General features: G+C 53.0%; 3 protein-coding genes across 4 annotated transcripts; 1 reads left to right on the top strand and 2 right to left on the bottom strand.

Annotated features, from left to right (window-relative positions):
- Window positions 1–5,837: 5,837 nt before the first annotated feature.
- On the bottom strand, window positions 5,838–6,293 carry TMEM239 (transmembrane protein 239). The gene has a single exon (XM_069496329.1). The coding sequence runs from the start codon at window positions 6,291–6,293 to the stop codon at window positions 5,838–5,840; it is 456 nt and encodes a 151-aa protein (XP_069352430.1).
- A 750-nt stretch (window positions 6,294–7,043) lies between these two features.
- Window positions 7,044–7,637, bottom strand: C20H20orf141 (chromosome 20 C20orf141 homolog). The gene is made up of 2 exons (XM_069496328.1): window positions 7,372–7,637; window positions 7,044–7,278 (listed from the first exon to the last, which is right to left on the bottom strand). The coding sequence occupies exons 1-2, from the start codon at window positions 7,635–7,637 to the stop codon at window positions 7,044–7,046; spliced, it is 501 nt and encodes a 166-aa protein (XP_069352429.1).
- Window positions 7,638–16,472: 8,835 nt separating this feature from the next.
- On the top strand, window positions 16,473–22,892 carry CPXM1 (carboxypeptidase X, M14 family member 1). Of its 2 annotated transcripts, none has more exons than XM_069495923.1 (14): window positions 16,473–16,701; window positions 17,977–18,138; window positions 18,324–18,433; window positions 18,550–18,689; window positions 18,790–18,880; window positions 19,452–19,602; window positions 19,699–19,787; window positions 20,123–20,246; window positions 20,329–20,525; window positions 20,623–20,802; window positions 20,893–20,968; window positions 21,363–21,502; window positions 22,325–22,427; window positions 22,524–22,892. In XM_069495923.1, exons 1-14 carry the CDS (start codon window positions 16,530–16,532, stop codon window positions 22,763–22,765), a joined length of 1,977 nt encoding a protein of 658 aa, XP_069352024.1. In that variant the 5' UTR covers window positions 16,473–16,529; the 3' UTR covers window positions 22,766–22,892. The 2 variants fall into 2 exon arrangements, with proteins under 2 accessions (XP_069352024.1, XP_069352023.1); XM_069495922.1 differs by having other exon boundaries at window positions 20,893–21,190.
- Window positions 22,893–27,633: the final 4,741 nt, after the last annotated feature.

Genomic DNA, 27,633 nt, shown 5'->3' with positions numbered 1-27,633 from the left:
GTTTGAGGTTGCTGTGAGCTAGGCTGACGCCACGGCACTCACTCTAGCCTGGGCAACAGAGTGAGACTCTGTCTCAAAAAAAAAAAAAAAAAAAAAAAAGGGAATCAGGATGGTTTTTCCCCAGGAATGCAAACATGGTTTAATATTGCAACATAAAAGTGTTTAGTAAAAGAAAAAATGTAATTCACTAAGTAATATGCATCAGATGCAAAAAATGCAATTTTATCATTCAGCATCCATTCATGATCAAAACTGTTAGTGAACTAGGTATGGAAAGGAATTTCTTAACTAGATAAAAGTTAACTACCAAAAATCTACAGTAAACATAATTCTTAATGGTGGAAACTTAGAAGCAACTTTTTTTTCTTTTCTATTTTTTTTTTTTTTTTTTTTTGAGACAGAATCTCACTCTGTCACCTGGCCTAGAGTGCTGTGGTGTCAGCCTGGCTCGCAGCAACCTCAAACTCCTGGCCTCAAGCAATTCTCCTTCCTCAGCCTCCTGAGTAGCTGGGGATTACAGGTACATGCTAACATGCCTGGCTAATTTTTTCTATTTTTTAGTTGTCCAGCTAATTTTTCTATTTTTATTTTTTATTTTTTTTAGAGACAGGGGTCTCGCTCTTGCTCAGGCTGGTCTTGAACTCCTGAGCTCAAGCGATCCTCCCATCTTGGCCTCCCAGCGTGCTAGGATTACAGGTGTGAGCCACCATACCCAGCCAGCAATTTCTTTTAAATCAGGATCAAGTCAAAGGTGCCTCTGAACAGCAATTCTGTACCCATTGTCTGGGAATCCAGCTTGCACAGAAAGATGAGGAACACACAAGAAGAGGCCCTATCCTGATAACACCTGCCTTTTAGATTGATGCAGTTTCTTTTAGAGAGCTTCATAACTTTCGTGTATGTTACAAATATTTTGCAAGTGTACAATATCACGTATCAATTTAAAAAATTGGTATTTGGGGGGGTTAGACATCTAAAGACACAGGCCAGAAAATATGGTAGAAACAACAGATGTTAAATAGAGTTCTTTTATTTTTAAGATGGAAAATATTTGAAAGATATGGAATCACTATAAAGGAAGCAAGCATTAATTCCAGAATATAGATGAAAATGTTTGCTCAGCAGAAAGAAATAGTATTAATAACTTGTCCAAAGTTGGTTGCATCCAGACACTGTCAACCTCACAGAAGACGGCTCTTTACCCCAGGAGGAATGGGATAATATCAGACTAGGGCTGGGCCTGGAGTCACAGTCAAGCCGGCTATGTTGAGCTGTTCCTTCCCCAGGATTCTCAGGAGCTCTGCCCTGGATGCCCCTGGGTCTCTGGCTGGGGGACCCAGACCAGAGATTTGGGGCAAGGAGTGTGAAGTCAGCGAAGCTGCCACTGTGATGATGGTGGGCCCGAGATGCCTCTCCCTGGCTCCAAGCTCTGCCCCCTAGGCCCGAGTGCAGGTGTCCAAGCCTGGGGGATACTCCTCCCCTCCTCCCCTCCTTCCCTCCTGCCCTCCAGCGTTCCTCCCTTCTTCCCCTACCCTTCTCCTTCCCCTCCTCCCCTCCCCAGCCCAGGGGGACTCTTCCTTGCCAGAGCCGGAGATCTCCGCCAGGGGGCGCGCCGTACGCCGTCGGTCGCTGGGTCCTCGTGCTACGATTCCGGGGGACGTCAATGCTCCCGGACCGCTAGCGCCTTCTCAGTGTGATTCCCACGACCCTCCGATCTGGGGCTGGGCTTGGGATTTCCCTCCCAGCCTCAGACTCTCGTCCGGCCCCCTCTGCCCCAAGGTCAACGCTCCCGCCTCGACGCCCTCCAGCCTTCGCCCTCGCCCCTGTCCCGCGCACCTGGGCCTGGGGGAGAGAGCAGGGCCCTCAGGAAGCCGCACCCCGCGACCAGCCTCTGGTGTCCCTGGCTCAGGGACCCTACCCCCACCCCGCTACCTCCTCTGCCTCAGAGTAGCCGCTTCAGCCCCCGTGCAGGGGAGACCGCGGCCTCGGTGCCCCACCCCCTGCCCCTGGCTCTCGGGCGTCCCGCAAGCTCTGCACAGGCCTCCTCCCTCTCCCCGGTGACCCCATTTCCTCCCGCCTTCCCTGTGGCCGCTGACTGCTCGGCCCGATGAGCCGCTCCCTCCACCCCGAGCCTCGCTCAGCCCCAACATACCCTCCTCCTCCTCTGCACCCACGAGTCTCAGGGAGAGCGTCCCCTCCCGGATCCCCGCAGCCGGCCCTTGGAAATTCCCTGGGCACCGCACGGCTTCCTCCTTCCGGGGACCCCAGAGCAGCGTGCGCCCCCTGACGCCGCCCTCTCGGGCCCTCCCGCGTCCCTGCCGCTCCTCCTTGCTCCCAGTGGCTTGGGGAGAAGGGAAGCCCGACCGTGCGCCCCGCGCCTAGGTGCGCCCCCAGCATTCGCTCGTACCGCTGCGCGTCCCCGCTCTACTTAGAAGCAAGGCCCCTCTCCACTGACACCTCCTCCGCTCTGGTTCCTTATGCCCTGCCTGACCTGATTATTTTTCTGGCCAGGCCAAACGGGTTGCTGGATCCCCAGCCCCACTCTAACCCCATCGGAGCAGGCTGCAGGGTGGGGGAGGGGAGGGCAGGCAAAGATATCCACCCAGCCTCCCAGGTCACTCAGGCCAATGGGACAGCTCTCCCTTCCTGGCCCAAACCGGAAAGGCTTAGAACTCCCTCATTCCGGCATGTTCATTCTCCCCAGGCTTGCATTTTTAAGTCTTTTAACTCTAAAATGGAAGACTTTTTGTACGTTTAAAGGAATTTTGAGAATTTCGTTGGCGTTATCATTTTTCCTGTCTGCAATATCCCTCACTCTATTCCCTTTTATCTCTAACCCCACTCCCATCTGCCTGCCCCCTAGAGTTGTCCATTCCATTCTGTTTATCTTTCGCTTTTATGTGTTCTTGCCCCCAAAAAAGTGTCTTGTTTTGCTGGCATGCATTTTAACTTCGTGTGAAAGGAATTGTATTCTTTCTCATCCAGCTTCTTTTCACTCAATGCTAAGATTTTAAGATAGATCCCTGTCGCTTCTGCCCCTTCTAACTGCTGCCTCTCTAGATGCTGCTCATCTGCCTTGGTTTACCCTTCCTTTCCCTACCCCGCCCCCACCAATAACTGCCATAACGATTCTCCAGCACATCCCCTTCTGCAGCACTTCTCCAATGTTAGTGTGCACATGTATCACCCGGGAATCTTGTTAGAATGCAGCCCTGATCCAGCCGGTCTGGGTGGGGCCGGAGACTGCATTCCTAACCAGCCCCCAGGTGATGCCTATACTGCTGGTCCCAGGACCACATTTCCATGAGGAGCAAAGCCCTTATGGATGTCTGCGAGAATTTATTTTGGGTCACTGGGTCACAGGGCATGCTTTGATCTGATTTGATGAGTACTGCCCATCTGCTGTCCAGCCTGGCCGCACCACCTTACCCCACACTAGCAGGGCGGGAGGGCGAAAAGTATATATTTATGTGGGAAGGAGAACAGCCTTCTCCTTGCTCCTGCCTGCATCCTGTCCACCAGTGCAGCAGGTCTGGGCCCGAACCCCCTCTCTCCCTTAACTGAATGGACCCAAGGCTCCAGAGCAACATCTCTGGCCAGCAGTGCAGGGCCAAATCAGCGATGGGGCCAGGCCAGGCACTCCGATCTCGACCCGCACCGTGAAGGACCCTGAATCCTCAGTTTACCACACATCTGGACTGCTCTGACTCATAACTTCCCCAGGCCTGGGCTTTATCCCTGACAGGAGCTCTTGAGAAGCCAGGGGGTCTTCAGTTAGGCTGTTTGTGTTTCCTTCAGCCCCTCTCGCTTTCCCTTGAGTAGCCTGTTAGGGCACAGTGAGACTTAGATGGCCTGGCCTAGTCCCTGGCATGTGTCTGTCCTGAGCCTGACTTCTCATCTCTAAAATGGGATAGTCATGGTGTAGCTGTAATTTGTGGTACTAGGAGTTGGTCCAAGTCCTTCACCCACGTCCCAGGAGCCCCACAGAAGCCCTAAGACAGGTGTTCTTGCCTTCGTCTTACTCCTGAGGAAAGTGACATTCAGGAAGGTTTAGCAATTTCCTCCAAGGCCATGGAGCTAGAAATGACAGTGCTGGGATTCAAGCCCAGCCCCAGCTCATACACCAAAGCCATGCTAACCACAAGGCATGTCATCTCCGTGTCTTCCCTTGCCCTTGCTACCAGGCCATATTGTAGGGAGAACTACAAAGAAACAGAAAGGAAGGACTGGTCCTTGGGTTTCAGGCACTGATGCTGAAGGCATCTAACCAGTGGCGGGCAGAGTTGGGAAGCTCTATAGTAAGTGGGTTTTGGCAAAAATGAACCAGGGTTCTAGTGGTTGGTTCCCAGAGCCTGAATATTTAGGTGGCAGGAAAGAGGACCTTGGGGCTAGCACTTCAGGAGCAGGGATTTTAGGGTCAGATATAGAGTAGGGATCAGGACTAGGCGGGAGTTGAGGATGGCCAGGGATTGGGTGGGGGTCAGGTGCGTGGGTCTCGGCTGTGGGTAAAGTTGTCTATTACGCACCTTACTTGGTAATGACTGATCATTCAATGTTTCGTTTGGAGGGGTCAGCAGGTGTGCAAATGGCCAGCTCCGGGGCATCAAGGGACGCCACATTCCAAGGCCCTTCTGGGGCTGTAAGCAGCTTGCTGGGGCAGGTTTGGAAACCCTGTGGCTATGCTTTCCCCACCCGCACAGCTGTGCAAGCACTTCCTGGCACCCAGCCCCGGGCCCAAGCATTTCACAATCAGAAGAGTTCAACATCTGCACATTTTGAGATTTCATGGCACATAGCCTCTTACATCTTGTCCACACCCATCCAACTCTGTTTCCCATTTTAAGGCCAAAATTCTATCCACGACAGAGCATTTCTCTGAAAGCCTAGGGAGCCTGTCTGCTCTTTCAGCAGCCTTCAGGGTCAAAAAATCTTTTGAGCCGACAGATTTTTCTTGGAGCTCAAAACAACATCTTACAGCATTTTGGTCTTTACAAAGTGCTTCACAAATAGATATTGCCTTTGACTCACAATAACCCCATGACAAGGTTGGGACCCACTTAACACTGAGGTTCCAAAGGATTAACTGGCCAAGGCTCACATTGTGTAGGTGAATGAAATGGGACTTGTTCATTTTTCCATAGCAGACCTTGGAACTCTTAACAAGTGAGTAGGTACTCTCTGGGAAACTCACTACCCTGGCCGGCCCATTTCTCAGACTCAGGGATGTGGACTGAGGCAGGAGGTAGGAAGTCTAGGGGGCGACGCCTAGGCTCAGATGTTTGGGAGGTGAATTGAGGTCTCATGGGCTCTGGCAAGCCTTCTCCCAGCCAGGTTTCTGTCATCGGGGCCTTTCCTAGAGCCTAGGGTTCTCCTGGAAGTGGAAAGAGGGAGTTGGTGGGAGGAATGGCAAGTCCAGGGGTACCCAGGTAGAAGTTCTCAGTGAGTCTGAAGCTGAGAGAGCTGAGAAGCTTCGAGAAAAAGATGCTGCCAGTTGCTAAGGGGGCCATAGTGTTGTCATCACATCCACGTGGGCACTCTCAATGGCTTGGCCAAGCTCTGCCCCTGGCTAATAAGCCGTCTGTCCTGTCCCCCATTCTCAAAGTCCCCTGGTGCCTCACACCAGGCACCTGCAGCATCGCTTGAGGAAGTGCCCAGGGGCCAGGTCAGTCTACCTGCCGGTTCCAGCAACACCACACATGCCCTGGCCCGTGCTAGGGACTGCGAGTCTGGGGCCTGCTAAGGCAGGAGGCCCTGGTCCTGCTGCCCTCCCTCTTCCTCGGGCCTCAGGCCCTAGGCCAGGGCTCAACAGACACAGGCAGTGGGATGGGGTTGCCCTTCTATTGGTCCAAGTCCTGAGCATAGCCTGGGTGAGTCATGGAGGTGAGGAGGCCCACGAGACTCAGCAGTGTGGAGAAAAGCAGCAGGAAGGAGGCTGTGAAGAGGAGGGCAGGCAGGGCGCTGAGCACCAGCAGCAGGACAGCCGGCAGCAGGTGGCGCCACGCCGCGGCCACAACGGACCACAAGGAGCTCAGCAGGTGGGAGCCGGTGGTGAAGAGCGCGTGGCACAGCATCAGCGCCAGCAGCAGGTAGAGTATCCCCTCCAGACCCCACAGCAGACGCTGCAGGGGCTGCCGCCAGCCCGAGGTGCTCCACCACTGGACCCAGCTTGGGGGCACGTGGCACGCCCACCAGCGCACCCAGCCCTGCCGCGTGACCCAGGCTGACCAGGGCACCTCCCGCTGTGGCCCCTCGCCGGCCCCGATGGTATCCGTCTCCACTCGCGGCTGCTGCATCACAGCTGGTGCACCTGGGGAGAGGGCCAGGCCAGCTGCAGGAGCAGCCCTGGAGATGCCTGGGACCCCCGGGCAGGTGGGGGTGCAGGGATCAGGAGGGCGGCAGCATGGGTGGGTTGGAGCTGAGAGCTGGGGCCTGGGACTTACCTCTGGGCTGAGTCACCTAAGTCATGTTGTTTCCTGCAGCGCCCAAGGACCGCCTGGCAGCCCCATCCAAGCCCTCACTCTCACCCACCCCCACCCTCCCCAGGGGAGCCCCTTTGTGACCCGCGCTGGGTGGGGTCCTACCAAGAGAGAAGCCACTGCAGGGTGTGAGGCTCACCTGAGTCCTTCTGCATGGACCCTCCAGCCTGTCAGGGGAGCCTGGCGAGCCCAGTACATACAGCTTCTCATGCTTTCTGTGGGAGCCCTCCCGGGATCCCTGTCCCTTCCCTGCTGACTGATGTCCATCCCTACCCCACTCTCTTGCGAGTCTTTCTCTCTGGACCCTCATACTCTAGAACCATGGAGGAGGCCAGAATGGCTGCCCCAACCCCAGGCTCTGAAATGGCTACTACGTCCTGCCCTGGGATCCCTGACTCAGACCCAGGTATCCACTGCCCATATTAAGAGGCCAGCGGTCCCCTGAGGTTTAGGCTGGGAATAAAGGGGTAACCTCCCACCTTCCCAGCCAAGATGGAGGAAAGGAGTCCTGAGGAAGAGGATGGCAAATGTATTTTTGGAGGACACACAGCGGTTTTGGAGGGGCACTCAGGCCCAAGGATGCAGGCAGAAAGCCAGACCAAGTAGGGCGGCAGGCATGCCGCGGGCTCCCAGGAGCAGCCCCAGTCCCATGAGCAGCAGTAGCAGCGCATCCTGGAGGCTGAGTTGTCCAGTGACTGTCCCTGCTGGTAGGACAGCCTCCTGCTGTCCTGGACCCTCGCCAGCCCCCTGACTCTGGCCTCTGGTGAGAAGTCTATGCTGTGGCACGGTGGGACCTGCGGGCCTGTGGAAAGAGACGGTGGCAGCTGGGCTTAGGGAAGTAGACCATTTGCCCACCTGCCTGCCACACTCACCTGCCAGGCTGCCGCCCATTTACCTATGGAGCACGTCAAAGGCGAGGAAGCTGACCAGTAGCAGCAGCAGCAGCAGGGCTGGACCAGCCATGGAAAAAACTGCCCGAACCGTCAGCCCGAGTGCTCCCAGCCCTAGGACACTGTCCAGGAGCTGGGCCCGGCTAGAGTCACAGGGGGACACACATGGATGCACTGGGCTACCCGACCCCTCCCCAGCACCCAGGCCCCTGGGGGGAACTGGCATTGGATCTGCAAGGGCCTTGGGCCTGGGTAAGCAGAGCCGGGTCATGGAGGGAGGTGGAGGTGACCAGAAGAGCAGTGCTGGAAGGAGTATCCAGGTGGGAGTGTGGGAGGTGGTGGCGCCCTGGCAGACACTCAAGGTTGAGCTCGGAGAATAGGGAATTGGACTCCTTGGGAATGTCCCCCTCCCCACATGCCCACCCACCAAACCCTCTTCACCTCCTTCCACCTTGGTGAGCCATTCTGGGACTGGGCAGGTGGGGCATTGTGACCTGTTGCTAGGTGGGGCCCTGGGGAAGGGAGGGGGCTGCTGCTAGTCCTCATAAGCAGCTGGTGGCCTAGGTGGGGCTTAGCCAGGAAGTCAGGGATTTCTGAGAACTAAGACTCACCCTCTTGCCTTTGCTAATTCTCTGCCCTAGGGCCCTCCCATGGGATCTGAGTTGTCAGGAAGGCATTCTAACCCCATTACTACTTGGGCATCTGTCCAAGGAAGGAAAGGCTTCTTTCTTCTTCCTGTGAGGTCCCAGAGATGCGTGTCCAGGGGCACATCATTCACTATCTCTGTCCCCAGCTGTCTTCCCTGAGAGTGGGGTGATGCCTGTGGGACCTTATTGGGGATTTTTCAGGCCTGCAGTCCTGGAATGTAGAGACAGGCTCTGCCACAGAGCCACCTGAGGCTTTCTGAGGCTGGGCTGCCACAAGACTGCTAAATGGGGGTGGGGGAAGGAGGGGGATGTTTAGGTATTCTAAGCACTATAGTGTGTGGGAGGAGTTACAGATACTGGGGTTCCAGAAATGGGGCAGACCCCATATTGGAGGTTAAAGTTATCCTCCTAGGAGTCAGGCATGGTGGCGCACACCTGTGATCCCAGCTACTTGGGAGGCTGAGGCAGGAGGATCACTTGAGCCCAGCAGTTCAAGGCTGCAGTGAGCTATGATCACATCACTGCACTCCAGCCTGGGAGACAGACAGAGATCTTGTCTCACAAAAAAAAAAAGTTACTCTCTGAGAATGAAATTAGGGAGGAAAGTGAACATGTAATGAAGGGATTGGTCACCTGGAAAAGAAGCCTGTCCCACGGGTAACCTGTAAATGGGTGATGGCTATAGAGGTTCCAGCACCTCTCAGGTTAGTGACTTAAGAGGCAAGAGTGGAAATGTGTCATAGTTAAGAGAACTTAATCCTTGTCCTCATATCATACTTTTAAGGAAAACTTAAGGGGGTGGCAATAGGGTAGACAGTGGCCATGCAGCCCCTAGGAGAGGAGGAGCTAGAATAAGAGTCAGGCTGCATATTTGCCCCCAGCAGGCCCTGCCGAAAGACTCAGGCCTGGTGGCCTTGGCATCTTCAGGAGTGATGGGCTTGGCAGTCCATAGAGCCATTGTCACCAGCCCTTGGGACTATCCACTGATTGCCGTTGCTCTGGCTCTTGTTGCCTATCCAGCAACTGGGCTTTAAGTGTAGATTTGTCCATAAGGGGACAAGGTATAACAGAAGATCCCAGCATTTTTTTTTTTTTTGCATAAGTTCCAATTGTTTTTGGAAATGAGCAAATTAGCATTAAAGTTTAAGATTGCCAGCCCCCTGAGCCTGATCAATTCTGGATGCATCTACAAGATTGCATTCCTGGATGTGCAAACCTGAGGATCACATCCTGATGACCCCAACAAGATAAGGCTACTCCATATTGCAGGGGTGGGGCAATGGGGGGGGGTTGACTAAAGCTCCTTAAGTGTTCACTATGCACTAGGTGCTCAGCATAGATTTATGAGCGAGTTCTATTTGTGACTTCCTCGGAGTTTATTTTTTATTCAGCAATTATTTATTATTTCTTGTGTGCCAGGCACTGTGCCAGATGCTGGGTCATAATTCCTAAAAGCAGAGCCTGAGATGGGGATTCTCGTGCACATGATTTATTGAGGGAGTGCTCTCCGGAGGAGAATGTTTAGGGCAGTGAGGCAAGGGAAGCAGGACAGGGCAGGGAAAAGAGCTAAGCTAGGATGTGGTCTTGGCTGGAGTCCAGCTCTGGAAGGTGAACTGTACCATAGAGTCGGTCCCATCATGTACTCCTGTGTCAGTTATTGGCTGTGGCTCCTGTAAGGGGGTTGGGAACTGGGGAGAAGGTGGTGGCTGAGAAATGTAACCTTCTGGGTGAGGCAGCTCCTATCAGCTGAGGGCATTTGAAGAGAGCAGACTGCTGTGACCTAGGAGCATTGAAAACTTACAATAGCAGGGGTAGGGGCACCAATCAGCGAAGGGGGCATCAGTGGGGCACCAACAGCATAAGCTGCAGTGAAGGATTAACTCACCAAGTCTGGGTTGTCAAAACCCTGCACATTTGAAAGAATGGTTTGGCTTTTGCTGGGCTCCTGGGAAGTAACCTCTAAATCCTTAGAATATCCTGTCTAATAAAAATGTCTTTGTTTATCTGGGAGCCGGGGGCTACATCAGATAGTGATGTGATTTCTACTGCAGGGCTTTGGACCTTGACCTCTAGAAGGGCCGAACTAAGGTCAGCCACGTGGGCAGTCCACCAATGAGACAGACCCCCAATAAAAACCAGTGAGCTCCTTTGTTAGTAATACTCTGTGCATGTTGTCATATATCACGCTGGGAGAATTAAGCACCGTCCACTGGACTCTACTTCCAGAGGACAACTGGAAGCTTGTGCCTGGTGTCTCCTGGATCCTGTTTTGTGCACCTTTTCCCATTGCTGGTTTTAATCTGTACCCTTTCTCTGTAATAAACTGTAACCATGAGTATAAGCACTTTGTTGAGTTCTGTGAGTCCTTCTTATGCATCACTGAACCTGACGGTGGTCTTGGGAACCCTGAAGAGAACTGGTGTCAGAAGTTGGATTCACTAGCCCGATCACAGCTCACTGAAACGCGGCGAAAGCATGATTTGAGAAAAGGAAGTCATCCCTGAGAGGGTGGGGGCTGGCAAGCCTTTGATTTCTGGGTGGCCACTTGGTCACCCACAGTGTGGAATCACAGCTGTTACTGGAGGTAAAAGGTACCAATGGAATTTATCAAGGACAGAGTCAACTCCCGAGGAATTGTTGAGGAAATCTTCCAGAAAGCAAAATAACTGAAGCCCATGAAGAAAAGAGAAAAAGACAATAAAATTAGTGGATCAATATTTGAATGATGGTGGTTCTAGAAAATGAGAATAGAGAAAAAGAAGGGGGAATTTCTTAAAAATCAAGAAACTTTTCAGAACTGAAGGACATGATTCTCTAGACCCATAAGGTCCCACCAGTTCACAGTTCAGTAAATGAAAAAGGGGCTAGGTGCGGTTGTTCACACCTGTAATTCCAGTGCTTTGGAGTGGCTGAGGCAGGAGTGGGAGGATTTCTTGAGGCCAGGAATTTGAGCCTGTAGTCCTAGCTACTTGAAAGGTTGAGGTGGGAAGGTCGCTTGAGCCCAGGAGTTCAAGGCTGCAGTGAGCTATGATTGTGCCACTGCACTCCAGCCTGGGCAACAGAGCAAGACCGTGTTGAAAATGAAAAGAAAAGAAGAAAGACTAACATCAAGGCACATGATGAAATTGAAATTACCAGGGATAAAAAGACACTCCTAAGAACTTCCCCAAAGGAAAAAGATCACATACATAGGACCAGAAGTCAGAATGGTATCAGACTTTTAAACACCAACACTGGTAACTAGAAGACAATAAGGCAAATTCTGAGGGGAAATGGTTTCCAACCTACAAACGTATGTCCGAATGATTGCTAAGAGTGAGGGTGGAATAATGACATTTTCAACCATACAAGATCTCAAAAATTTGACCTTGTGGCCAGGGGTGGTGGCTTACACTTGTAATCCTAGCACTCTGGGAGACCAAGGTGGGAGGATCACTTAAGGTCAGGAGTTCGAGACCAGCCTGAGCAAGAGCGAGACGCCATCTCTACTAATAATAGAAAAAAATAGCCAGGCATGGTGGCATGTGCCTATAGTCCCAGTTACTTGGGAGGCTGAGGCAGGAGGATCACTTGAGCCCAGGAGTTTAAGGTTGTAGTGAGCTAGGCTGACACCATGGCACTCTAGCCTAGGCAACACAATGAGACTGTCTCAAGAAAAAAAAACTGACCTTGCATATATTTATATATCCTTTTTTAGGAAGCTCCTGAAGGATGTGCTTCATCAAAATGGGAATTAAACTGAGAAAGAGGACAACATAGCATTCAATAAATGAGACTAAACATAAGAAAGGGATGATGAGAAAGTCCTGGGATGTCAGCTGTGCCCCCAGGTGAAGAAAGTAGCCAACCCAGAACACTGCTCTGGGAGGGATGTCTCTAGAGAAAAATGAAATCAATTGGTCCTTGGCTGTGTTTAGATATATTCAGAGTAAATAGTTCCGTTGGAAACTTTGGGGTTGAATTAGCAATCGGTGCCCAGAAAACCAAAGCAAATGATAAAACAAAGTAGTTACTAACTCCAGGGAGCACAAAAAGTTGAATAATGATATTTACATGATCATAATAAAAGCACTGAATAGTGACTCCAAATGGTGAAACAGCTTTATTGGGAGGATGGAAGAGGGGAATGGGTGTGTTTGTGTTACCTGGACCTGTGTGTGTGTGTGTGTGTGTGTGTGTGTGGTAGGAAAGCTAAATCCTTAATTCCATAGCAGGAAATCCATATGTAACATCTAAAGATAGAAAGATCAAGAAACAACAATAGGTTGGTCAGAGTGCAGCGGTGTTTACAACTAATTGATCACAACCAGTTACGGATTCCTTTGTTCCTTCTCCACTCCCACTGCTTCACTTGACCAGCCTTAACAAAAGAAAAAAAAAAACACAAAAACCAAAAACACAGCAACAAAGGCATGGAGATAAATACAGGAGAAATAACAAAAAGAATTAAAAGTGGTTGACTTGGGAATGGAAAGGCATAGGGTAGGGTTTTCTACTATAAGCCTAAATGTGATTTAACTTTTAAACTATATTGTGTAATATTTTGATAAAAATGATTTAGTTACAAAAAGCAAATCGATATAGGTTCATGCTGTGAAAAGCAGGAATATACCCTCCCAGGATGACTGAAAAACCTATTTCCTAATGTTATGTGGATTATACTCTTGTGGCGTGAGATAAAAATGACCAGTGACAGCATCAAACATCGTCAAACTCAGAAAGTTGTGGATCATGCCTTTTAGAGGGAGGTGCTTTAGCCCTCCCCTTAGTGCTTCTCAGCCTTTAATGTGCATATGAACCTCCTGGGCTTGACTCCTCTGGGAATCTTGTTAAAATGCAGATTCTGATTCAATAGGTCCGGGGCAGAGAATCTGCGTTTCTAACAAGTTCCCAGGAGATGCGAATCTGCTGGTCTTCAACCACAGTTTGAAGAACAAGGCTGTCAAAGACACTGATGTACAAAAGAGAGAATGCCAGGGGGCGGAGGAGGCGGGGAGGCTGGAGGGGAGGTGAGGACAGGCTGGGCACGTGGGGAGATGCTGCCCTGAGCCATCAATTGAGTTCCTGTCAATGCTCACCTATATGACAGGGAGAGCACCTAGCAAGGAATGAGCTCTGCCTTAGCACCGGGGACAGCAGATTGGAGGCGCAGGCAGGCAGCAGATCCCACCTCTTCATTATTTGTGTAGCTGGACACATAGCCTCCTTTCTTTTCCTGGATAGCGTTTTATTCCACCTATATACACGGGGGGAAGAGGGATGTGTTAAGCTGTTTTCCCCACCTTTAATTCACCTTATTAATCTAGGGGCCCCCTGGGACCACATATTATCTCACTTCATCATCACAGCAAACTTGGGAAGAAGATATGGTTCCCTTTTTTTTTTTTAAGATGGGGGTCTCACTATATTATCCATGCTGGTCTCAAACTCCTGGGCTCAAGTGATCCTCCCGCCTCAGCCTCCTGAATAGCTGGGACTACAGGTGTAAGCCACTGCACCCAGCTTATAAATAGCAGAAGTGGGATGTGAAATGAAGTCTGTCTGTCACCAAAGTCATCTATCCTCTTCACCTACACCTGATCACACCAGGGAGCTGGCAAGAGATCCCCAGCCCATCCCTTAAACTAAAACCCCTATCGGACAGGTGCCACCATGCAGTCCTGTTCAGTTGCGCTTTGCAACACACACTCATCCCAGTTAGACCATGAAAGATCTACCTGGCTCCTGGCCATAGAGTTCTGGCTGTGCAGGTACTTGGGTACACATCTGCCACTATGCCCCTGGAGCCACCACCTCCAGGTCCTGCTTTGGAGCTTCGAGCCTTTGCAGTCCCAGGTACCCAGTGGCAAGGGCCAGAGGTGGCAGCTGGGCTGGGAGTCCAGAGGGTATAACAAGGTGCTGAGGGACTCATCGAGAGGCAAGAAGGGGCTCTAAGGGTTACAACAGGGCAGAGAGGAAAGGGTTGCAGAGTGGTAGGAAGGGGAGGAGGGAGCACAGGGGACATAAGAGGTCTGAGGATCCTGCAGATTTGGCCCCTAAGGGATTGGTGGGAGGGAGCCAACTGCCCTATCCCAGTCCCTTTGGGAGTGGTTCTTTCAGTTCATGCCTGCCAAATCCTACAGACCTGGTGCTGTTGGGGAGGGTTGGCTTCCCTTCAGTAGTGCTTGGTCCCCTCTAGCCTTAAATATATTGCACACATAGTTTAAGGGTGCTGACGAGGGACCAAGTGCTGTTCTAGGTCCTGAGGTGCAGCTGTGAACATTTGGGTGCAAAGGCTCTTCTGAAGGGTACTTACCTCCTGCTGGTTTCGGGGAGCACTGAAGAGTGAACATATAACAACAAATAAACCAAGATAATCTCAGATACCGTTGAGTGCCTTGAAGACAATAAAAAGAGGTGAGAAGTGCACAGGATGATAGAGCTAGTCAGAGTGGTCAGGGAAAGCCTTTGGGAGCAGGTGACAGTGAAATGAAATCCGAATGATGAGAATGCAAAGGTGGTGAGGTGGGAAGGCTAGGTGGAGCTGGTGCCTCGCAGGAGCAGCTAGCCCGCCAGTGTGCCTGTAGGGATGGGAGCCAGGGACAGCCCAGAGACACGGGTGGGAAGGTGTGGGTAGGAAGAACTTGGTCATGAATGGCCTTGCAGATGAGCCCACTGGGGACTTGAGCCAGGAGGAACTTGATATTTGGCTGCTGTGTGAAGAACGGCTTAGAGTAGGTGGGAGCCTCAGAGGCTGAGATGTCCTATTCCTTGTGCCCCTGCACCCCTCCTCCCTTTCCACCCCACTGTGAAACTGGGACGGGGAGGACCAGAGACTGGGAAGTGGCCAGATTGAGTTTTGGCAGGAGGCGGAGCAGCCCTCAGGACCTGTTGGGACCCCAGCCTCCCACCTCCGGAAGGAGGTGCTGCCCCCATCAGCCCCGCCCCCGCCCCCAGCGACTTACCCACTTTGGAACGTCTCCCTTGAATTTTTCTATGTCCCCCCCCGCCCCCCGCCTGTCCTCCCCATGCCTGGGACCTGGCAGCGCCGTCTACTGGGGGGTGGGGGGCTCCAAGGCAGGATCGGGTTGCGTGGGCCCTGTCTGGTTACTCGCTTTCAGAAGGTTCTCTAGTTCTCTATCTGGCGCCAGTGGGGTGGACCAGATGCCTCGAGAAGCTCCAAGACTTGTGCCTATGGGGTCATCCCTGGTGGTGTGGGCCTCAGTCACAGAGGGCGGTCCAGTATTTCTTTCGAGGGTTCGTGTGAGGCTGGGCCACCAGAATGGCGCTGACACGCTGCTTTTGGGTGATTTAAATTGTTTTTACAGATAGTGGCCCAACAAAAAATATTTGCTCAGGGCCCGCGCACGCCAGAGGATTCCCGGCTACCTCTGGGCATCGCTTCTTGTGGGGATGGCAGCATCTTCCTGGAGGGCTCCTTGCAAGGCCAAGTGCTGGCCAAAGGCACACGGTTGGACGAGTTTTCTTCCTTTTTGGGAGGAGATCCAGGGGTGGAGGAGCCAAAGGGGGCCCTGGAGGGAGGATGGGAAGGGTCCCGCGCTCGGGCATCTCCGGATCCGGGGCAGTCCGCGAATACAGACCCAGGGCTGCGGGCTCCCATGGGAATAGGGGAGGGGGCAAGGAGCTGGAGGGGGAGGACAGGGCGCGTGCCAAGCCTCGGCCCCTCCATCCCTGGCCCCAGCCCGCTGGCTATCGCTCGGGCTTCTCTCCGCGGGTTATGTAAGCCCGGAACGTGGCAGCGGGGAGAGCAATGGAGTAGGGGAGGGAGGCGAAAGGAGGAGAGAGGGGAGGCGGGGCCGGGTGGTGGGGGAGGTGGTGGGAAGCGCTGTCTCTGGTTGGGCTCCTTGGGTTGTCTTTCAGAGAGATTCCTGGAGGACCAGCCCTCCCCCCACCCCCGCGCCCGCGCTGTCCCCCGCCTCAGTTTCCCTTCAGTCTCTCTCGTTCCTGTCCCACCCGCCGAGGCAGGGGTCCTCTGGCTCTGGATGGATTTCCCTCTAGGGTTACAGTTTCCTTCCCAAAGCTGTCCGCTTTGCTACCTTGGCCGTCGGTTAGCCGCTCTGAGCCTCAATTTACCATTTTGTAAAATGAGGTTTGATTGCGAGGCCACGAGTAAAGTGCCCGGCATCGTGCCTGGTACAAAGTGGGTGCCCGCTGTGGGACGGGCGCCTCACGGGTCTAAGTGAATCGTGCAGCTTTGCAGACTGTAAAGGGCAGCGCGCGAGTGAGGCTGCTTAGCCCGAGACGGCGGAGAGGACTGGGCTGGGGAGAGGGGGAGGGGTCCGGAGACCTCAGGCGGCCCTCGGGGGGTCAGCCCCGCTCGCTCCGCCCGCGCCGTCCCCTCTCCTCCGAGGTCCGGGGCAGCGAGCGGGCTGTGGGCGGGCCGGAGGCTGCCGAGGGGCGTGGGGCGACGGCGCGGGCGGGCAGGAAGGGGCGGGGGGCTCCAGAGCACCCGGCAGGAAGAGACGAACCCACCGGCCGCCGCGGGCCCCGCGCACCCCCGCCTCTCGACCCCCGCCATGTGGGGGCTCCTGCTCGCCCTGGGCGCCTTCGCGCCTGCCGTCGGTCTGGGTCTGGGGGCGCCCGGCGCCTCGGTGCTGGGCCTCGCGCCGCCCGCGACCACCGAGGCCCCGGGCTCGACCCCGGCCCCGCGTAGCAGCCCGGCACAGCCGCCCGCGGAGAGGGCGAACGGTGAGCTCCCCCACCGCTTCTCGGGCAAGTGGGTTGCCCCACTGCCCGCCCCGTGTGGCGACCCCTGCCCAACACGCGCGCGCACACACATGCACACACATGCACGCGCGCACACACACGCACACACACTCACACTCTCCCTGCCCGGAGCAATGGCTGCTGACTCAGCAGCCCCGTTCCCGGCCAGACGAGTCAGCACTCCCGGGACAGGCGCCATGGGATGCTGGCTCTTCCAAGTCCTTTCACAGATAAGGAAACTGAGGCCAGGGCAGGGAGGAGGGGGAAAAGAGGTGCAAAAGATGCAAAGCAAGACTGCCTAGGTGAGTTTGAGGGCGAGGGATGAGGAGAAAGGACAAAAGAAGGCAAAGGAGAGCACTCTTGCTGAAGCTGCCTGGGTGCCCGGCTCTGGCGTCCAGCTGGGGAGGCAGGCTGCCTGACCTCCCAGCTTGGCAGATATGGGAGCCCAGAGGCGGAAGGCAAGGGGATGGCATTCAGGGACTTTTAGAGGAGGCAGGCAGAACTGAGTCCTGAAGGGTGAGTATCCCTGAGTCAGGAAAAGCTGAAGAGAGAGAGCAGGCAAGTCGGAAACAGCATGTGCAAAGGCACGGGGGCACCAGACATGAAAACATGCAGCCCGTTCTGAGGCTTCTATGGAGCTTGGGTAGGGAATGAGCAACACTTGCTCTGTACAAAGCCCTGTGCTAAGGGCAGACAGGCAGGCCAGCCCTGGAAAGCCTTAGCACCCGGGCAAACATGGATTTGAGGATGGGACATCTCAGCCCAGAGGGCAGACACAACAATGGAGGTGGCACTGGGGTTTTGGGGCATGAGACCTAGTTTGGAGCTAAGGAGGGCTCCTTGGAGGTTATCTGGGCTGAGATGCGAAGGAGGACTGGGAATTAGGCGAAAAAAATCAGACGTGGTGGGTGGAGGGGAGGGGACAGCTAGTGCAAGGGCCCAGAGGTAAAGAATGAAACTCAGCTCTTTGGAGCAACCCTACAGTTCCTGGTGGCTGGGTGTAGCCCTCCATTGGGTTCAAGGTCAGAGTTGAGGCTGGCCAAGCACGTGGTCGTGTTGGAAAGGAGAAGAAGGAGTGAGGAGAGTGGCTGGAGAAGCAGGTTGGGGTTAGACTGCGGGCCTTTAATGCCATGCTGAGGGTGTTAGATACTTGCGGTGGGGCCTGCTGTGGGCTCACATGCCTTCATGGGCTGGCAGACACTTCTGGGGTTTCATCCATTCTTCCCTCCCCCGGGGCTGTGCCTCTCTGGACCTCAGGGACATCAGAACAGCACCTCCGGATTCGAGTCATCAAGAAGAAAAAGGTCATTATGAAGAAGCGAAAGAAGCTAACTCGCCCTAGTCCCCGAGTGACTGCTAGGCCTCAGGTGACCACCAGCCCAGCAGGGACCCTCAACCTCACTGAGAAACAAGAACCAGGTACTGCCTCTCCGGGGCCCTGCCCAGGCTTGCAGCCCCTGGGGCACTTACCGAGGCAGCTCTTGGCCTCATGGGCACGGGCATGCCCCCTGCCTGCCTAGCACCTGAGCAAGCTTAAGTTCAGCTTCCCGCCTGCCTGACTACCCTCCCTCTGGTTCTGTCTTGCCACTCTGTCCCTGCCCCAGGCTGTCCCCCTTTGGGCCTGGAGTCACTGCGAGTTTCAGATTACCAGCTTGAGGCATCCACCAGCCAGTCCTTTGGTCTTGGACCACACCGAGGACGGCTCAACATCCAGGTCAGCAACCTTGGCTCAGAGCCCGGGTCCCAGGGGTAGGCAGGGCAACCCCCGGGAGCTTTGCCCCTGTCCCCCCATCCCAGCCTGGGCCTGATCACTGTGTCCTGTGTCCACAGTCAGGCCTGGAGGATGGAGATCTGTATGATGGAGCCTGGTGTGCTGAGGAGCAGGACAGCGAGCCATGGCTTCAGGTGGATGCCAGGCACCCCGTCCGCTTCTCAGGTGTTGTTACACAGGGCAGGAACTCTGTCTGGAGGTGAGGCGGGCTAGTGCCAGGCTAGGAAGTCATGGGCAGACACGGGAGGACTGGAATGGAAGTCCTGGGGGCACCAATGCTTTCCTCACCTGTCCTATAGGTACGACTGGGTCACGTCATACAAGGTCCAGTTCAGCAATGACAGTCGGACCTGGTGGGGGAGTAAGAACCACAGCAGTGGGATGGATGCGGTGAGTCCCACAGTAGCTGGTGCCCTCTCTGCTGGGAGGGGAGCACCCAGCCCACTGTAGGGTGCTTGGCTAGGCTGAGGACAAGGAACAGATGCCCACTTAAGGATCCTAGGAGAAAGGGGCTTGTTGCCAGGATGGATGGCACCCAGCCTCGGGAGCCAGGCTGCCTTGGGACATACCCACATCCTCCTCAGATAATGCCACCATGGGTGGGTGCCACTCCATGCTGCAGCTTCCTCTTGGCACACTCCTTCTGGCCTTGGGCTCCTCGTGGCTGTCTTCCCCATCTCGTGGACCCGTTTTTACAACAGGCTACAGAACAGGGTCCCGACCATCTTTAGGCCATATTGGTCTAACGAGCTGTGACCAAGCCAGAAAGCATGGCTGCCTAGGGCTACCCATTGGCAGGAGCCGTGGTCAGGGGGTCTGCGTTTGATACAGTGTATGAGTCCCTAGCCAAGCCTACTGGGGTGGGTTAGACAGTGAGCTTGGAGGCCTGAGCCCCTCCCCTGCATCCTAGGCCAGGCTGCCGGGGTCTGAGCAGCCCCAGCAAAGGACTTGATGCCCCCAGGTATTTCCTGCCAATTCGGACCCAGAAACCCCAGTGCTGAACCTCCTGCCGGAGCCCCAGGTGGCCCGCTTCATTCGCCTGCTGCCCCAGACCTGGCTCGAGGGAGGCGCGCCTTGCCTCCGGGCAGAGATCCTGGCCTGCCCAGTCTCAGGTGGGCAGTCAGGGAAGGGCTGGGTGGCAGGGCCTGGATGCAGGGTGTGTCCTCCACTGTGGCCTCACCCTTTACCATCAACTCACCCTCCACCAGATCCCAACGACCTATTCCCCGAGGCCTCTGTGCTGGGATCCTCTGACCCTCTGGACTTTCGGCATCACGATTACAAGGCCATGAGGAAGGTCAGATATAACCTCTGTGACATGGGGAGGAGTCCGTCTCAGGTCCTTTCTTTTCCAGGGCACCACCTGCTGTGACTGCCCTCGTGCCCACCCTCCCCACTGTCCCAGCCTTCTCTTCTGTTGACCGCTACTCTCTGCCCCAGTCTCCCTCTCATGGCACCTTCCCTGCCCTGCCCCTTCCTCCCAGGTCTGCCACTGTTCCCCCTGCACCGTGCCATGGTGCCCCATCTGTGTGGGCCACCGCTGACTTTTGTAAGTCCCTCCATGGCCACAAGTGGTCTGGCCCTGGGTGTAACCCTCCCATGTCTCATGTCATGCTACACCCCACCCCCCAGCTGATGAAGCAGGTGAACGAGCAGTGTCCCAACATCACCCGCATCTACAGCATCGGGAAGAGCCACAAGGGCCTGAAGCTGTATGTGATGGAAATGTCGGACCACCCTGAGGAGCACGAGCTGGGTACTGGCAGGTGGCGAGGGAGAGGCAGGCACAGGGCGGGGCCGTGGGTGTGAGCCAGCTCCAAGCCACCGTGTGTTCCCAGGAGAGCCTGAGGTGCGCTACGTGGCTGGCATGCACGGGAATGAGGCCCTGGGGCGGGAGTTGCTTCTGCTCCTGATGCAGTTCTTGTGCCGTGAGTTCCTGCAAGGGGACCCACGGGTGACTCGGCTGCTCACCGAGATGCGCATCCACCTGCTGCCCTCCATGAATCCTGATGGCTATGAGACCGCCTACCGCCGGGTAGGCCACCTGGCACTAGCTGTCCCCCCTCCCCCCACTGTCCTTCTGCCGCGATGCCTGGAGCCTGGTTGGCTTGAACCAACCCCTTCCCTGGCAGGGCTCAGAGCTGGTGGGCTGGGCGGAGGGCCGCTGGAACCACCAGGGCATTGACCTTAACCACAATTTCGCTGACCTCAACACACAACTGTGGGAAGCAGAGGATGATGGGCTGGTGCCCCACACTGTTCCCAACCATCACTTGCCCCTGCCCACTTACTACACCCTGCCCAATGCCACTGTGAGTATCCTGGGGGGTGTTGGAGGGCCACCTCGGGGCAGGGGGGCCCTTGTCTCTGTCCCCTGCCCCTCCTGACCTGCCCCTGTCCAGGTGGCTCCTGAAACGCGGGCAGTGATCCAGTGGATGAAGCGGATCCCTTTTGTACTGAGCGCTAACCTCCACGGGGGCGAGCTCGTGGTGTCCTACCCATTCGACATGACTCGGACGCCGTGGGCTGCCCGCGAACTCACACCCACCCCGGACGATGCTGTGTTTCGCTGGCTCAGCACCGTCTATGCCGGCACAAATCGGGCCATGCAGGACACCGACCGCCGGCCCTGCCACAACCAGGACTTCTCCTTGCACGGCAACGTCATCAACGGGGCTGACTGGCACACAGTCCCTGGGAGTATGTGCCCAAGGGTGAAGTGAGCCCTGTCCCCGTAACCCCTGCCTGATGAGAGCATCTGCTGTGCAGCGCTGCTGTCAGTCCCATCCTGAAGTGTCTCCCAGAGGAGGGCACCGGGAGGGTGGGACTCCATCCTGTCCCCTTAGGCTCCAGTGTCTGTGGTACCCCCTAGGCATGAATGACTTCAGCTACCTGCACACCAACTGCTTTGAGGTCACTGTGGAGCTGTCCTGTGACAAATTCCCTCATGAGCACGAGCTGCCCCAGGAGTGGGAGAACAACAAAGACGCCCTCCTCACCTACCTAGAACAGGTCGGATGTGAAGCCCCCAGGCCCCCAGACTGCCTGAGCTGCTCCATCTAGGTTGCAGCTCCTACCAGGGGTTCTTCACGGGTGCAGCTGAACATTCAGACACACAGATGCCACGGGCCACGCTTGGCATCTGGTTATCTTGGAACCATATAGGACAGGAAGCATGTTTGCCAGCAGCATGGCGTGGGACAATGTTAGAGCCGGTGGGAACAGCCCCCATTGCAGGCTAGCGGGGTGGGGAACCTGCAGCCTTGGGGCCACATCTGGCCTTCTGGATCCTTGAGTGTGGCCTTTTGATTGGATGCAAATTTTACAGAACAAATCCTTTTAATAAAGGTATTTTTTCAGTGAAGTTTGGATTTGGTTGAGGGGCCGCACTTGGGGGTCTGGAGGGCCAGTGTGGCCTTGAGGCCGCAGGTTCCCCACCCCTGCCGGCTGTCCCAGAGCTATTCTCAGGAGAGCCATTCTCGGAAAAGACTCACATATGGCGGGTCCAGGAACTGTCCTGGCATGGAAGCTTCATATCCCCTGTAAGGTTCCATAAGTGTATTAATAGCTTCCAAAGTTTCTGCCAAAGACAAACTCAATAACAAGGGTCTCCAAACTTGGGGAAGCCCGAACATATGCCTTCCTACCAGGTATTTATAGTTCTCAGTCCAGATGGAATTTACCAATGGAGATATTTTTAACCATGAGTATAGTCACCTAGGAACACAGTAGACACACCATCTTTATCAGGTTTGCAGCAGGACAGAGCCAGCAAGTTAACTGAAAGTCAGGTTCTCAGAAGGGAAAGGGTGTTGATAACCTTTTCCCACACAGGTGCGCATGGGCATTGCAGGAGTTGTGCGGGACAAGGACACAGAGCTTGGGATTGCTGATGCTGTCATTGCCGTGGATGGGATTAACCATGACGTCACAACTGGTATGTGTGGCAGGGCCAGGGAGGGGAGCTGGGGGGCACGGGCTGGGTGGAAACCGAGGATCACTGGGCCCTGATCTTGACCTTCACTCCTCTCAGCATGGGACGGGGATTACTGGAGGCTGCTGACCCCAGGGGACTATATGGTGACCGCCAGTGCTGAGGGCTACCATTCTGTGACACGGAGCTGCCGGGTCCCCTTTGAAGAGGGCCCCGTCCCCTGCAATTTCCTGCTCACCAAGACTCCCAAAGAGAGACTGCGAGAGCTGCTGGCAACCGGGGCGAAGATACCCCCAGACCTTCGGAGGCGGCTAGAACGGCTGAGGGGACGGAAGAATTAACACCTTTCGTTGAAGAGCCCCAAAGCCTTAGGCAGGCTGGACCTGCTCCGAACTGAAGGGGAGGCCTAGGGAGGGAGGGACAAAGTGGAGGAAGAGGTGCTCAGGCTCATTAAACTACCTGGCACCTACCTTACTGATCCTCCTGTTGTCTCTGTGTCCCAGGTCCTCCCCCTGGGACAGGCCTCAGCCTCTCTGTTGCAATTCTGTACACACTTGCACACTCTCATCGGTTGACTTCTGGAGACATTGTATAGAAAGAGCAGCCCACTGGGGCTCTTGAACCAAGGGCTTGGCAGAGCAGCTCATTTCTGCCCGTCAAGGTCTGCCACAAGTGCCATTACAGTGCTGTCAGATTTCTGTAAGCACCTGCCCAGTGCCACGCGTGCAAGGATCAACAGTGCCCATCCCCAGCCTAGGCCCCCAGTCAAGAGCAGGGACAGGCCGGGCGCGGTGGCTTCACGCCTGTAATCCTAGCACTCTGGGAGGCCGAGGTGGGCGGATCGTTTGAGCTCAGGAGTTCGAGACCAGCCTGAGCAAGAGCGAGACCCCACCTCTACTAAAAATAGAAAGAAATTATATGGACAGCTAAAAATACATATAGAAAAAATTAGCCGGGCATGGTGGCGCATGCCTGTAGTCCCAGCTACTCGGGAGGCTGAGGCAGGAGGATCGCTTAAGCCCAGGAGTTTGAGGTTGCTGTGAGCTAGGCTGACGCCACGGCACTCACTCTAGCCTGGGCAACAGAGTGAGACTCTGTCTCAAAAAAAAAAAAAAAAAAAGAGCAGGGACAGCTCAGTCCATCCTGACGCATGCCGTAGTGGAGGCCGGGTGCTGTGGAAACACAGACGGGAGTTGCACACGTGCAGAATAAACACTGCAGGTCAGCAGGGACTCGATAGAGACGATGGCTCTAGGAGTTCAGATGGGAGCTGGGCCGGGTGTGGAGTAGTAGCAGGGACAGCTCCAAGGACAGCATCAACTACAGATCAGCTGAGAGCACGTGAATTTGCTTCATCCGCTATTGTCGGAGAGTGTTGGCAGCTGGTAGGCTTTGATTAGGTTTTTTCAGACCGAAGGGGAGTTATGTGTTAGTGTCTTGCCAGGTAAACAACCCTATCTAGGTATTTGAAGTGGACGGAAATTTGATGCTGAAAATTGGATATGAGGGTGTTGGAAGAGCTGAATGGGAAAAAGGGAGAAGGGAATTTTACACAGCAATCAGTGTAACACCCTTAGTCTGGTGTTTATAATCCTGTATTTGCGGTTGTTGGTGCCGGAGCCTGTGCCCACCTGTAGCTACCTGTGATCACTCGTGGTTACCTGCCATGGCTAGAGCCAGAAACAAAATAATTTCTTCCTTTCTCTGACTTGCTAATCTCCAACCTATGAAGTCCCCTGGCAAAATTTCACTGTAACCCAGCTGGCAAGGAAGCCTACCAAATGGAGGCTCCCAGCTTCCCGGCTATTCAGAGTAGAGATTCCAAGGGCAGGAACGGGGCAAATACTAACAGGCAAAAGCTGGCCTGGTGACATCATAGAGCCTTCTGTTATGTACGTTCCGCCTAGTGCTTGGCTCTTGCACTGTTTATTGAGGTGTCTCTGTCTCTCCCTCACATCTGCAATCTCACTTATTCACCATGAGAGATTTAGTGCCACGTTTCCTTGCACCTTTTCTCCGCACATCAAACTCCTCTTGTATAGCAACTTTTCAAGAAAATAATTTTTTTGTTCGCTGAAGTTTAATGTACATAATGAGCTAGGAATGGTGGCTCACACCTGAAATCCCAGGACTTTGGAAGGCTGAGGCAGGATTAGTTGAGGCCAGGAATTTGAGACCCATCTGGACAAAATAGCAAGACCGTGTCCCTACAAAAATAAATAGGCATGGTGGTGTGTGCCTATAGTCCCAGCTACTTGGGAGGAAGCTGAGCGGGGAGGATAACTTGAGTGCAGGAGTTTGAGGCTGTAGTGAGCTATGATCAGGCCACTACACTCCAGCCTGGGTTATAGAGAGAGATCCTACTTCTTAGAAAAAAATTGCATAATGAAAAGTGCATATAAGTTCACAGCTATATAAATGTACACAAACAGAACATATGCAGGTACCCACAACCCAGTTTAAAAAAAATACCCGCACTCCAGAATCCCCCTGCTTTATACCCTTCCAATAAATACTCCTTACCTGCCAAGGGTAACCACTATCGTGACATCTAACTAACATCATAGTTTAACTTTGCCTGCTTTTTTTTTTTTGGTCTGGAATTCCCTGCTATCGCACTCGAGTTTGGTTTACAGTTTCTTGGATTCTATTTTAGTTTCACTGATGTAACAAGAGTTCTTAGTTGTAGATGGTAGAATTCACTCTAGATAGCTCAAGAAGAAAGGGATTGATTAAAAGGTCTTGGGAAGCTTACACAATCTCCAGGAGAGATAGAAACCAGGCTTGGATGCTGTATAACCAGAAACATTACAGTCAGTGTCAACGAGGGTCAGGGGAATGCCCAACCATGTCATGGGAATATCCTAGAAGAGTCACCACTCTCACCATTGCTTTCTATTTGGCAGCTCATATACTAAGGACTATAGATGCCAGAAAATTCCATATTTGCACCAGAGGAACCATACACCTCCACTACCATAACTGCTAGAAAATGTGATCTCCCTGCATGTGACTGCCATCTCCTTTTGCCCATTCTTAGCTCTAAGTTCAGGGCCAGTGTATCTGTTTGGCAGGACCTAGGTTGCCCCTGTACACCAGATAGAAAAGAGTTCTAGAAAATTTAGCTTTTAGCTTTCCAGCCTCTACAGTGTGGGAAATCAAGCCAAAGACAGGTTGAAATGAATGTTAAGTGAGCCAGATTATATTATCTGAAATATTGTAGAGTGTCCACGAGTAGCAGGATCATAGTATTGTACTACTTTAGGGGATGCTGTTTAAAAGGAATCAAGAATTTTCCATCAGTGAATATGTTACCCTAGTACGACACAAATCATTTTTCAAGTACAGTAAACATCACATAATCAAAAATCTCCAAACAAACAAGGTAACAAGGCGGAAATAACAAATAGGAGATATAGACCTACAAAGATTTAATACATTTGAAACATAAGATGTGGATTATAAAATAACTATGTTCACATTGTATCAAAATCAAAGTTGTAGAAGGTGTATCCTCAACTCAAAAAACACAAACACGAGCTATTTTTAGAATAACCGAACAGAATTTTTATAATTCCTATCTTTTTATTGGTAAGTAATATTCCATTATATAGATGTTCCAGAATTTGTTCAACCATTCACTCATTAAAGGACATTTGAGTCGTTTTCAGTATTTTGCTATTCTAAAAAGAGCTAATATGAACATTCATGAGCAGGTTTTTATGTGAACATAAGTTTTCATTTTTCCGGGATAAATGCCCAAGCGTGTGATTGCTGGATCATATAGTGAGTGTATGTTTAGTTTTGTAAGAAACTGCCAGACTATTTCCAGAGCATCTGTACCACTTACGTTCCCTTCAGCAATGTATGTGAGATCCAGCTTCTCCACGTTCGTCACCATTTGGTGTTATCATTACTTGTTATTTTAGCTGATCGTTGCACACCTATTCTAGCTGTTGTAATAGGTGTGGAGTAAAACATCATGGCTTTAGTTTGTATTTCCCCAATGGCTAATGATGTTGCACATACTTTCCTGTGCTTATTTGTCATTCATATCTTCTCTTTGGTGAAATATCTGTTCATGTCTTTTACCCATTTTAAAATTGGACTTATTTTATTTTATTTTTCAACTGTTGAGGTTTAGGAGTTCCTGTGCTTATTTAAAAAATTGATTTGTTTTCTTTCTTTCTTTTCTTTTCTTTTCTTTTCTTTTTTTTTTTTTGAGACAGGGTCTTGCTCTGTTGCCCATTGGCCAGGCTGCAGTGCAGTGGTGCCATCATAGCTCACTGTAACTTCTAATTCCTGGGCTCCAGTGATCCTCCTGCCTCAGCCTCCTGAGTAGTTGGGACTATAGGCACATGTCACCACACCCGGCTAATTTTTCTATTTTTAGTAGAGATAGGGTCTCGCTCTTGAATTGAGTTCAAGCGATCCTCCCGCTTCGGCCTCCCAGAGTGCTAGGATTACAAGCATGAGCCACCACACCCGGCCAAGAATTTTAGCTATGCTCTTTCTTTCAATCCTTGAACACAGTATGTTCATTTATTAGGTCTTCTTTGATATCTCTCTCACTCTTTTTTTTTTTTTTGGGAAACAGGATCTCCCTCTGTTGCCTAGGCTGGAGCGCAGTGGCACAGTCATAGTTCACTGCAGCCTTGAACTCCTGGGCTCAAGGTACCATCCCCACTCAGCTTCCCAAGTAGCTGGGACTACAGGCGAGCGCTACCACGCGCCACCTCCACTCCAGCTTTCTTTGATCTCTTTAATTAGCGTTTTGTAGTTTCCAGCACACAGATTCTGCACATGATTTGTTAAATTTATATCTAAGTATTTCATTTTTTTGGAGCTATCACAAATGGTACTGTTATGGATTGAATTGTGTCCCCCCCCACATTTGTATGTTGAAGTCCTACCCCCTGGTACTTCAGAATGTGACTCCATTTGGAGATACATCCTTAAAGAAGTAGATAAGCTTAAATGAAGTCATATGGGTGGGCCCTAATCCAATATGATTGGTGTCTTTTTTAGAAGAGGGAGAGATACCAGAGCTTTCTCTCTCTGCCATATGAGGGCACAGGGAGAAAATGGGTATTTGTAGGCCAGAGAGAGAGGCCTCAAGAGAAACCAAATCTGCTGACACTTTGATCTTTAACTTTCAGCTTCCATAACTATGAGAGAATAACTTTCTGTTGTTTTAGCCACCCAGTCT

Source organism: Eulemur rufifrons, chromosome 20, assembly GCF_041146395.1.
Source record: "Eulemur rufifrons isolate Redbay chromosome 20, OSU_ERuf_1, whole genome shotgun sequence".
Classification (NCBI taxonomy): Eukaryota; Metazoa; Chordata; class Mammalia; order Primates; family Lemuridae; genus Eulemur; species Eulemur rufifrons.
Note: the sequence above shows the minus strand (reverse complement) of the source record. Positions and strands in the feature narration are given on the sequence as shown.

Coding starts and splice junctions, on each gene's coding strand:
- CPXM1 (XM_069495922.1), top strand. CDS start 16,530: ATGTGGGGGCTCCTGCTCGCCCTGGGCGCCTTCGCGCCTGCCGTCGGT. Junction 18,881..19,451: donor ACAGCAGTGGGATGGATGCG/GTGAGTCCCACA, acceptor TGATGCCCCCAG/GTATTTCCTGCCAATTCGGA. Junction 21,191..21,362: donor CTGGCACACAGTCCCTGGGA/GTATGTGCCCAA, acceptor GGTACCCCCTAG/GCATGAATGACTTCAGCTAC.
- C20H20orf141 (XM_069496328.1), bottom strand. CDS start 7,637: ATGACCCGGCTCTGCTTACCCAGGCCCAAGGCCCTTGCAGATCCAATG. Junction 7,279..7,371: donor GCCTTTGACGTGCTCCATAG/GTAAATGGGCGG, acceptor CTCTTTCCACAG/GCCCGCAGGTCCCACCGTGC.
- TMEM239 (XM_069496329.1), bottom strand. CDS start 6,293: ATGCAGCAGCCGCGAGTGGAGACGGATACCATCGGGGCCGGCGAGGGG.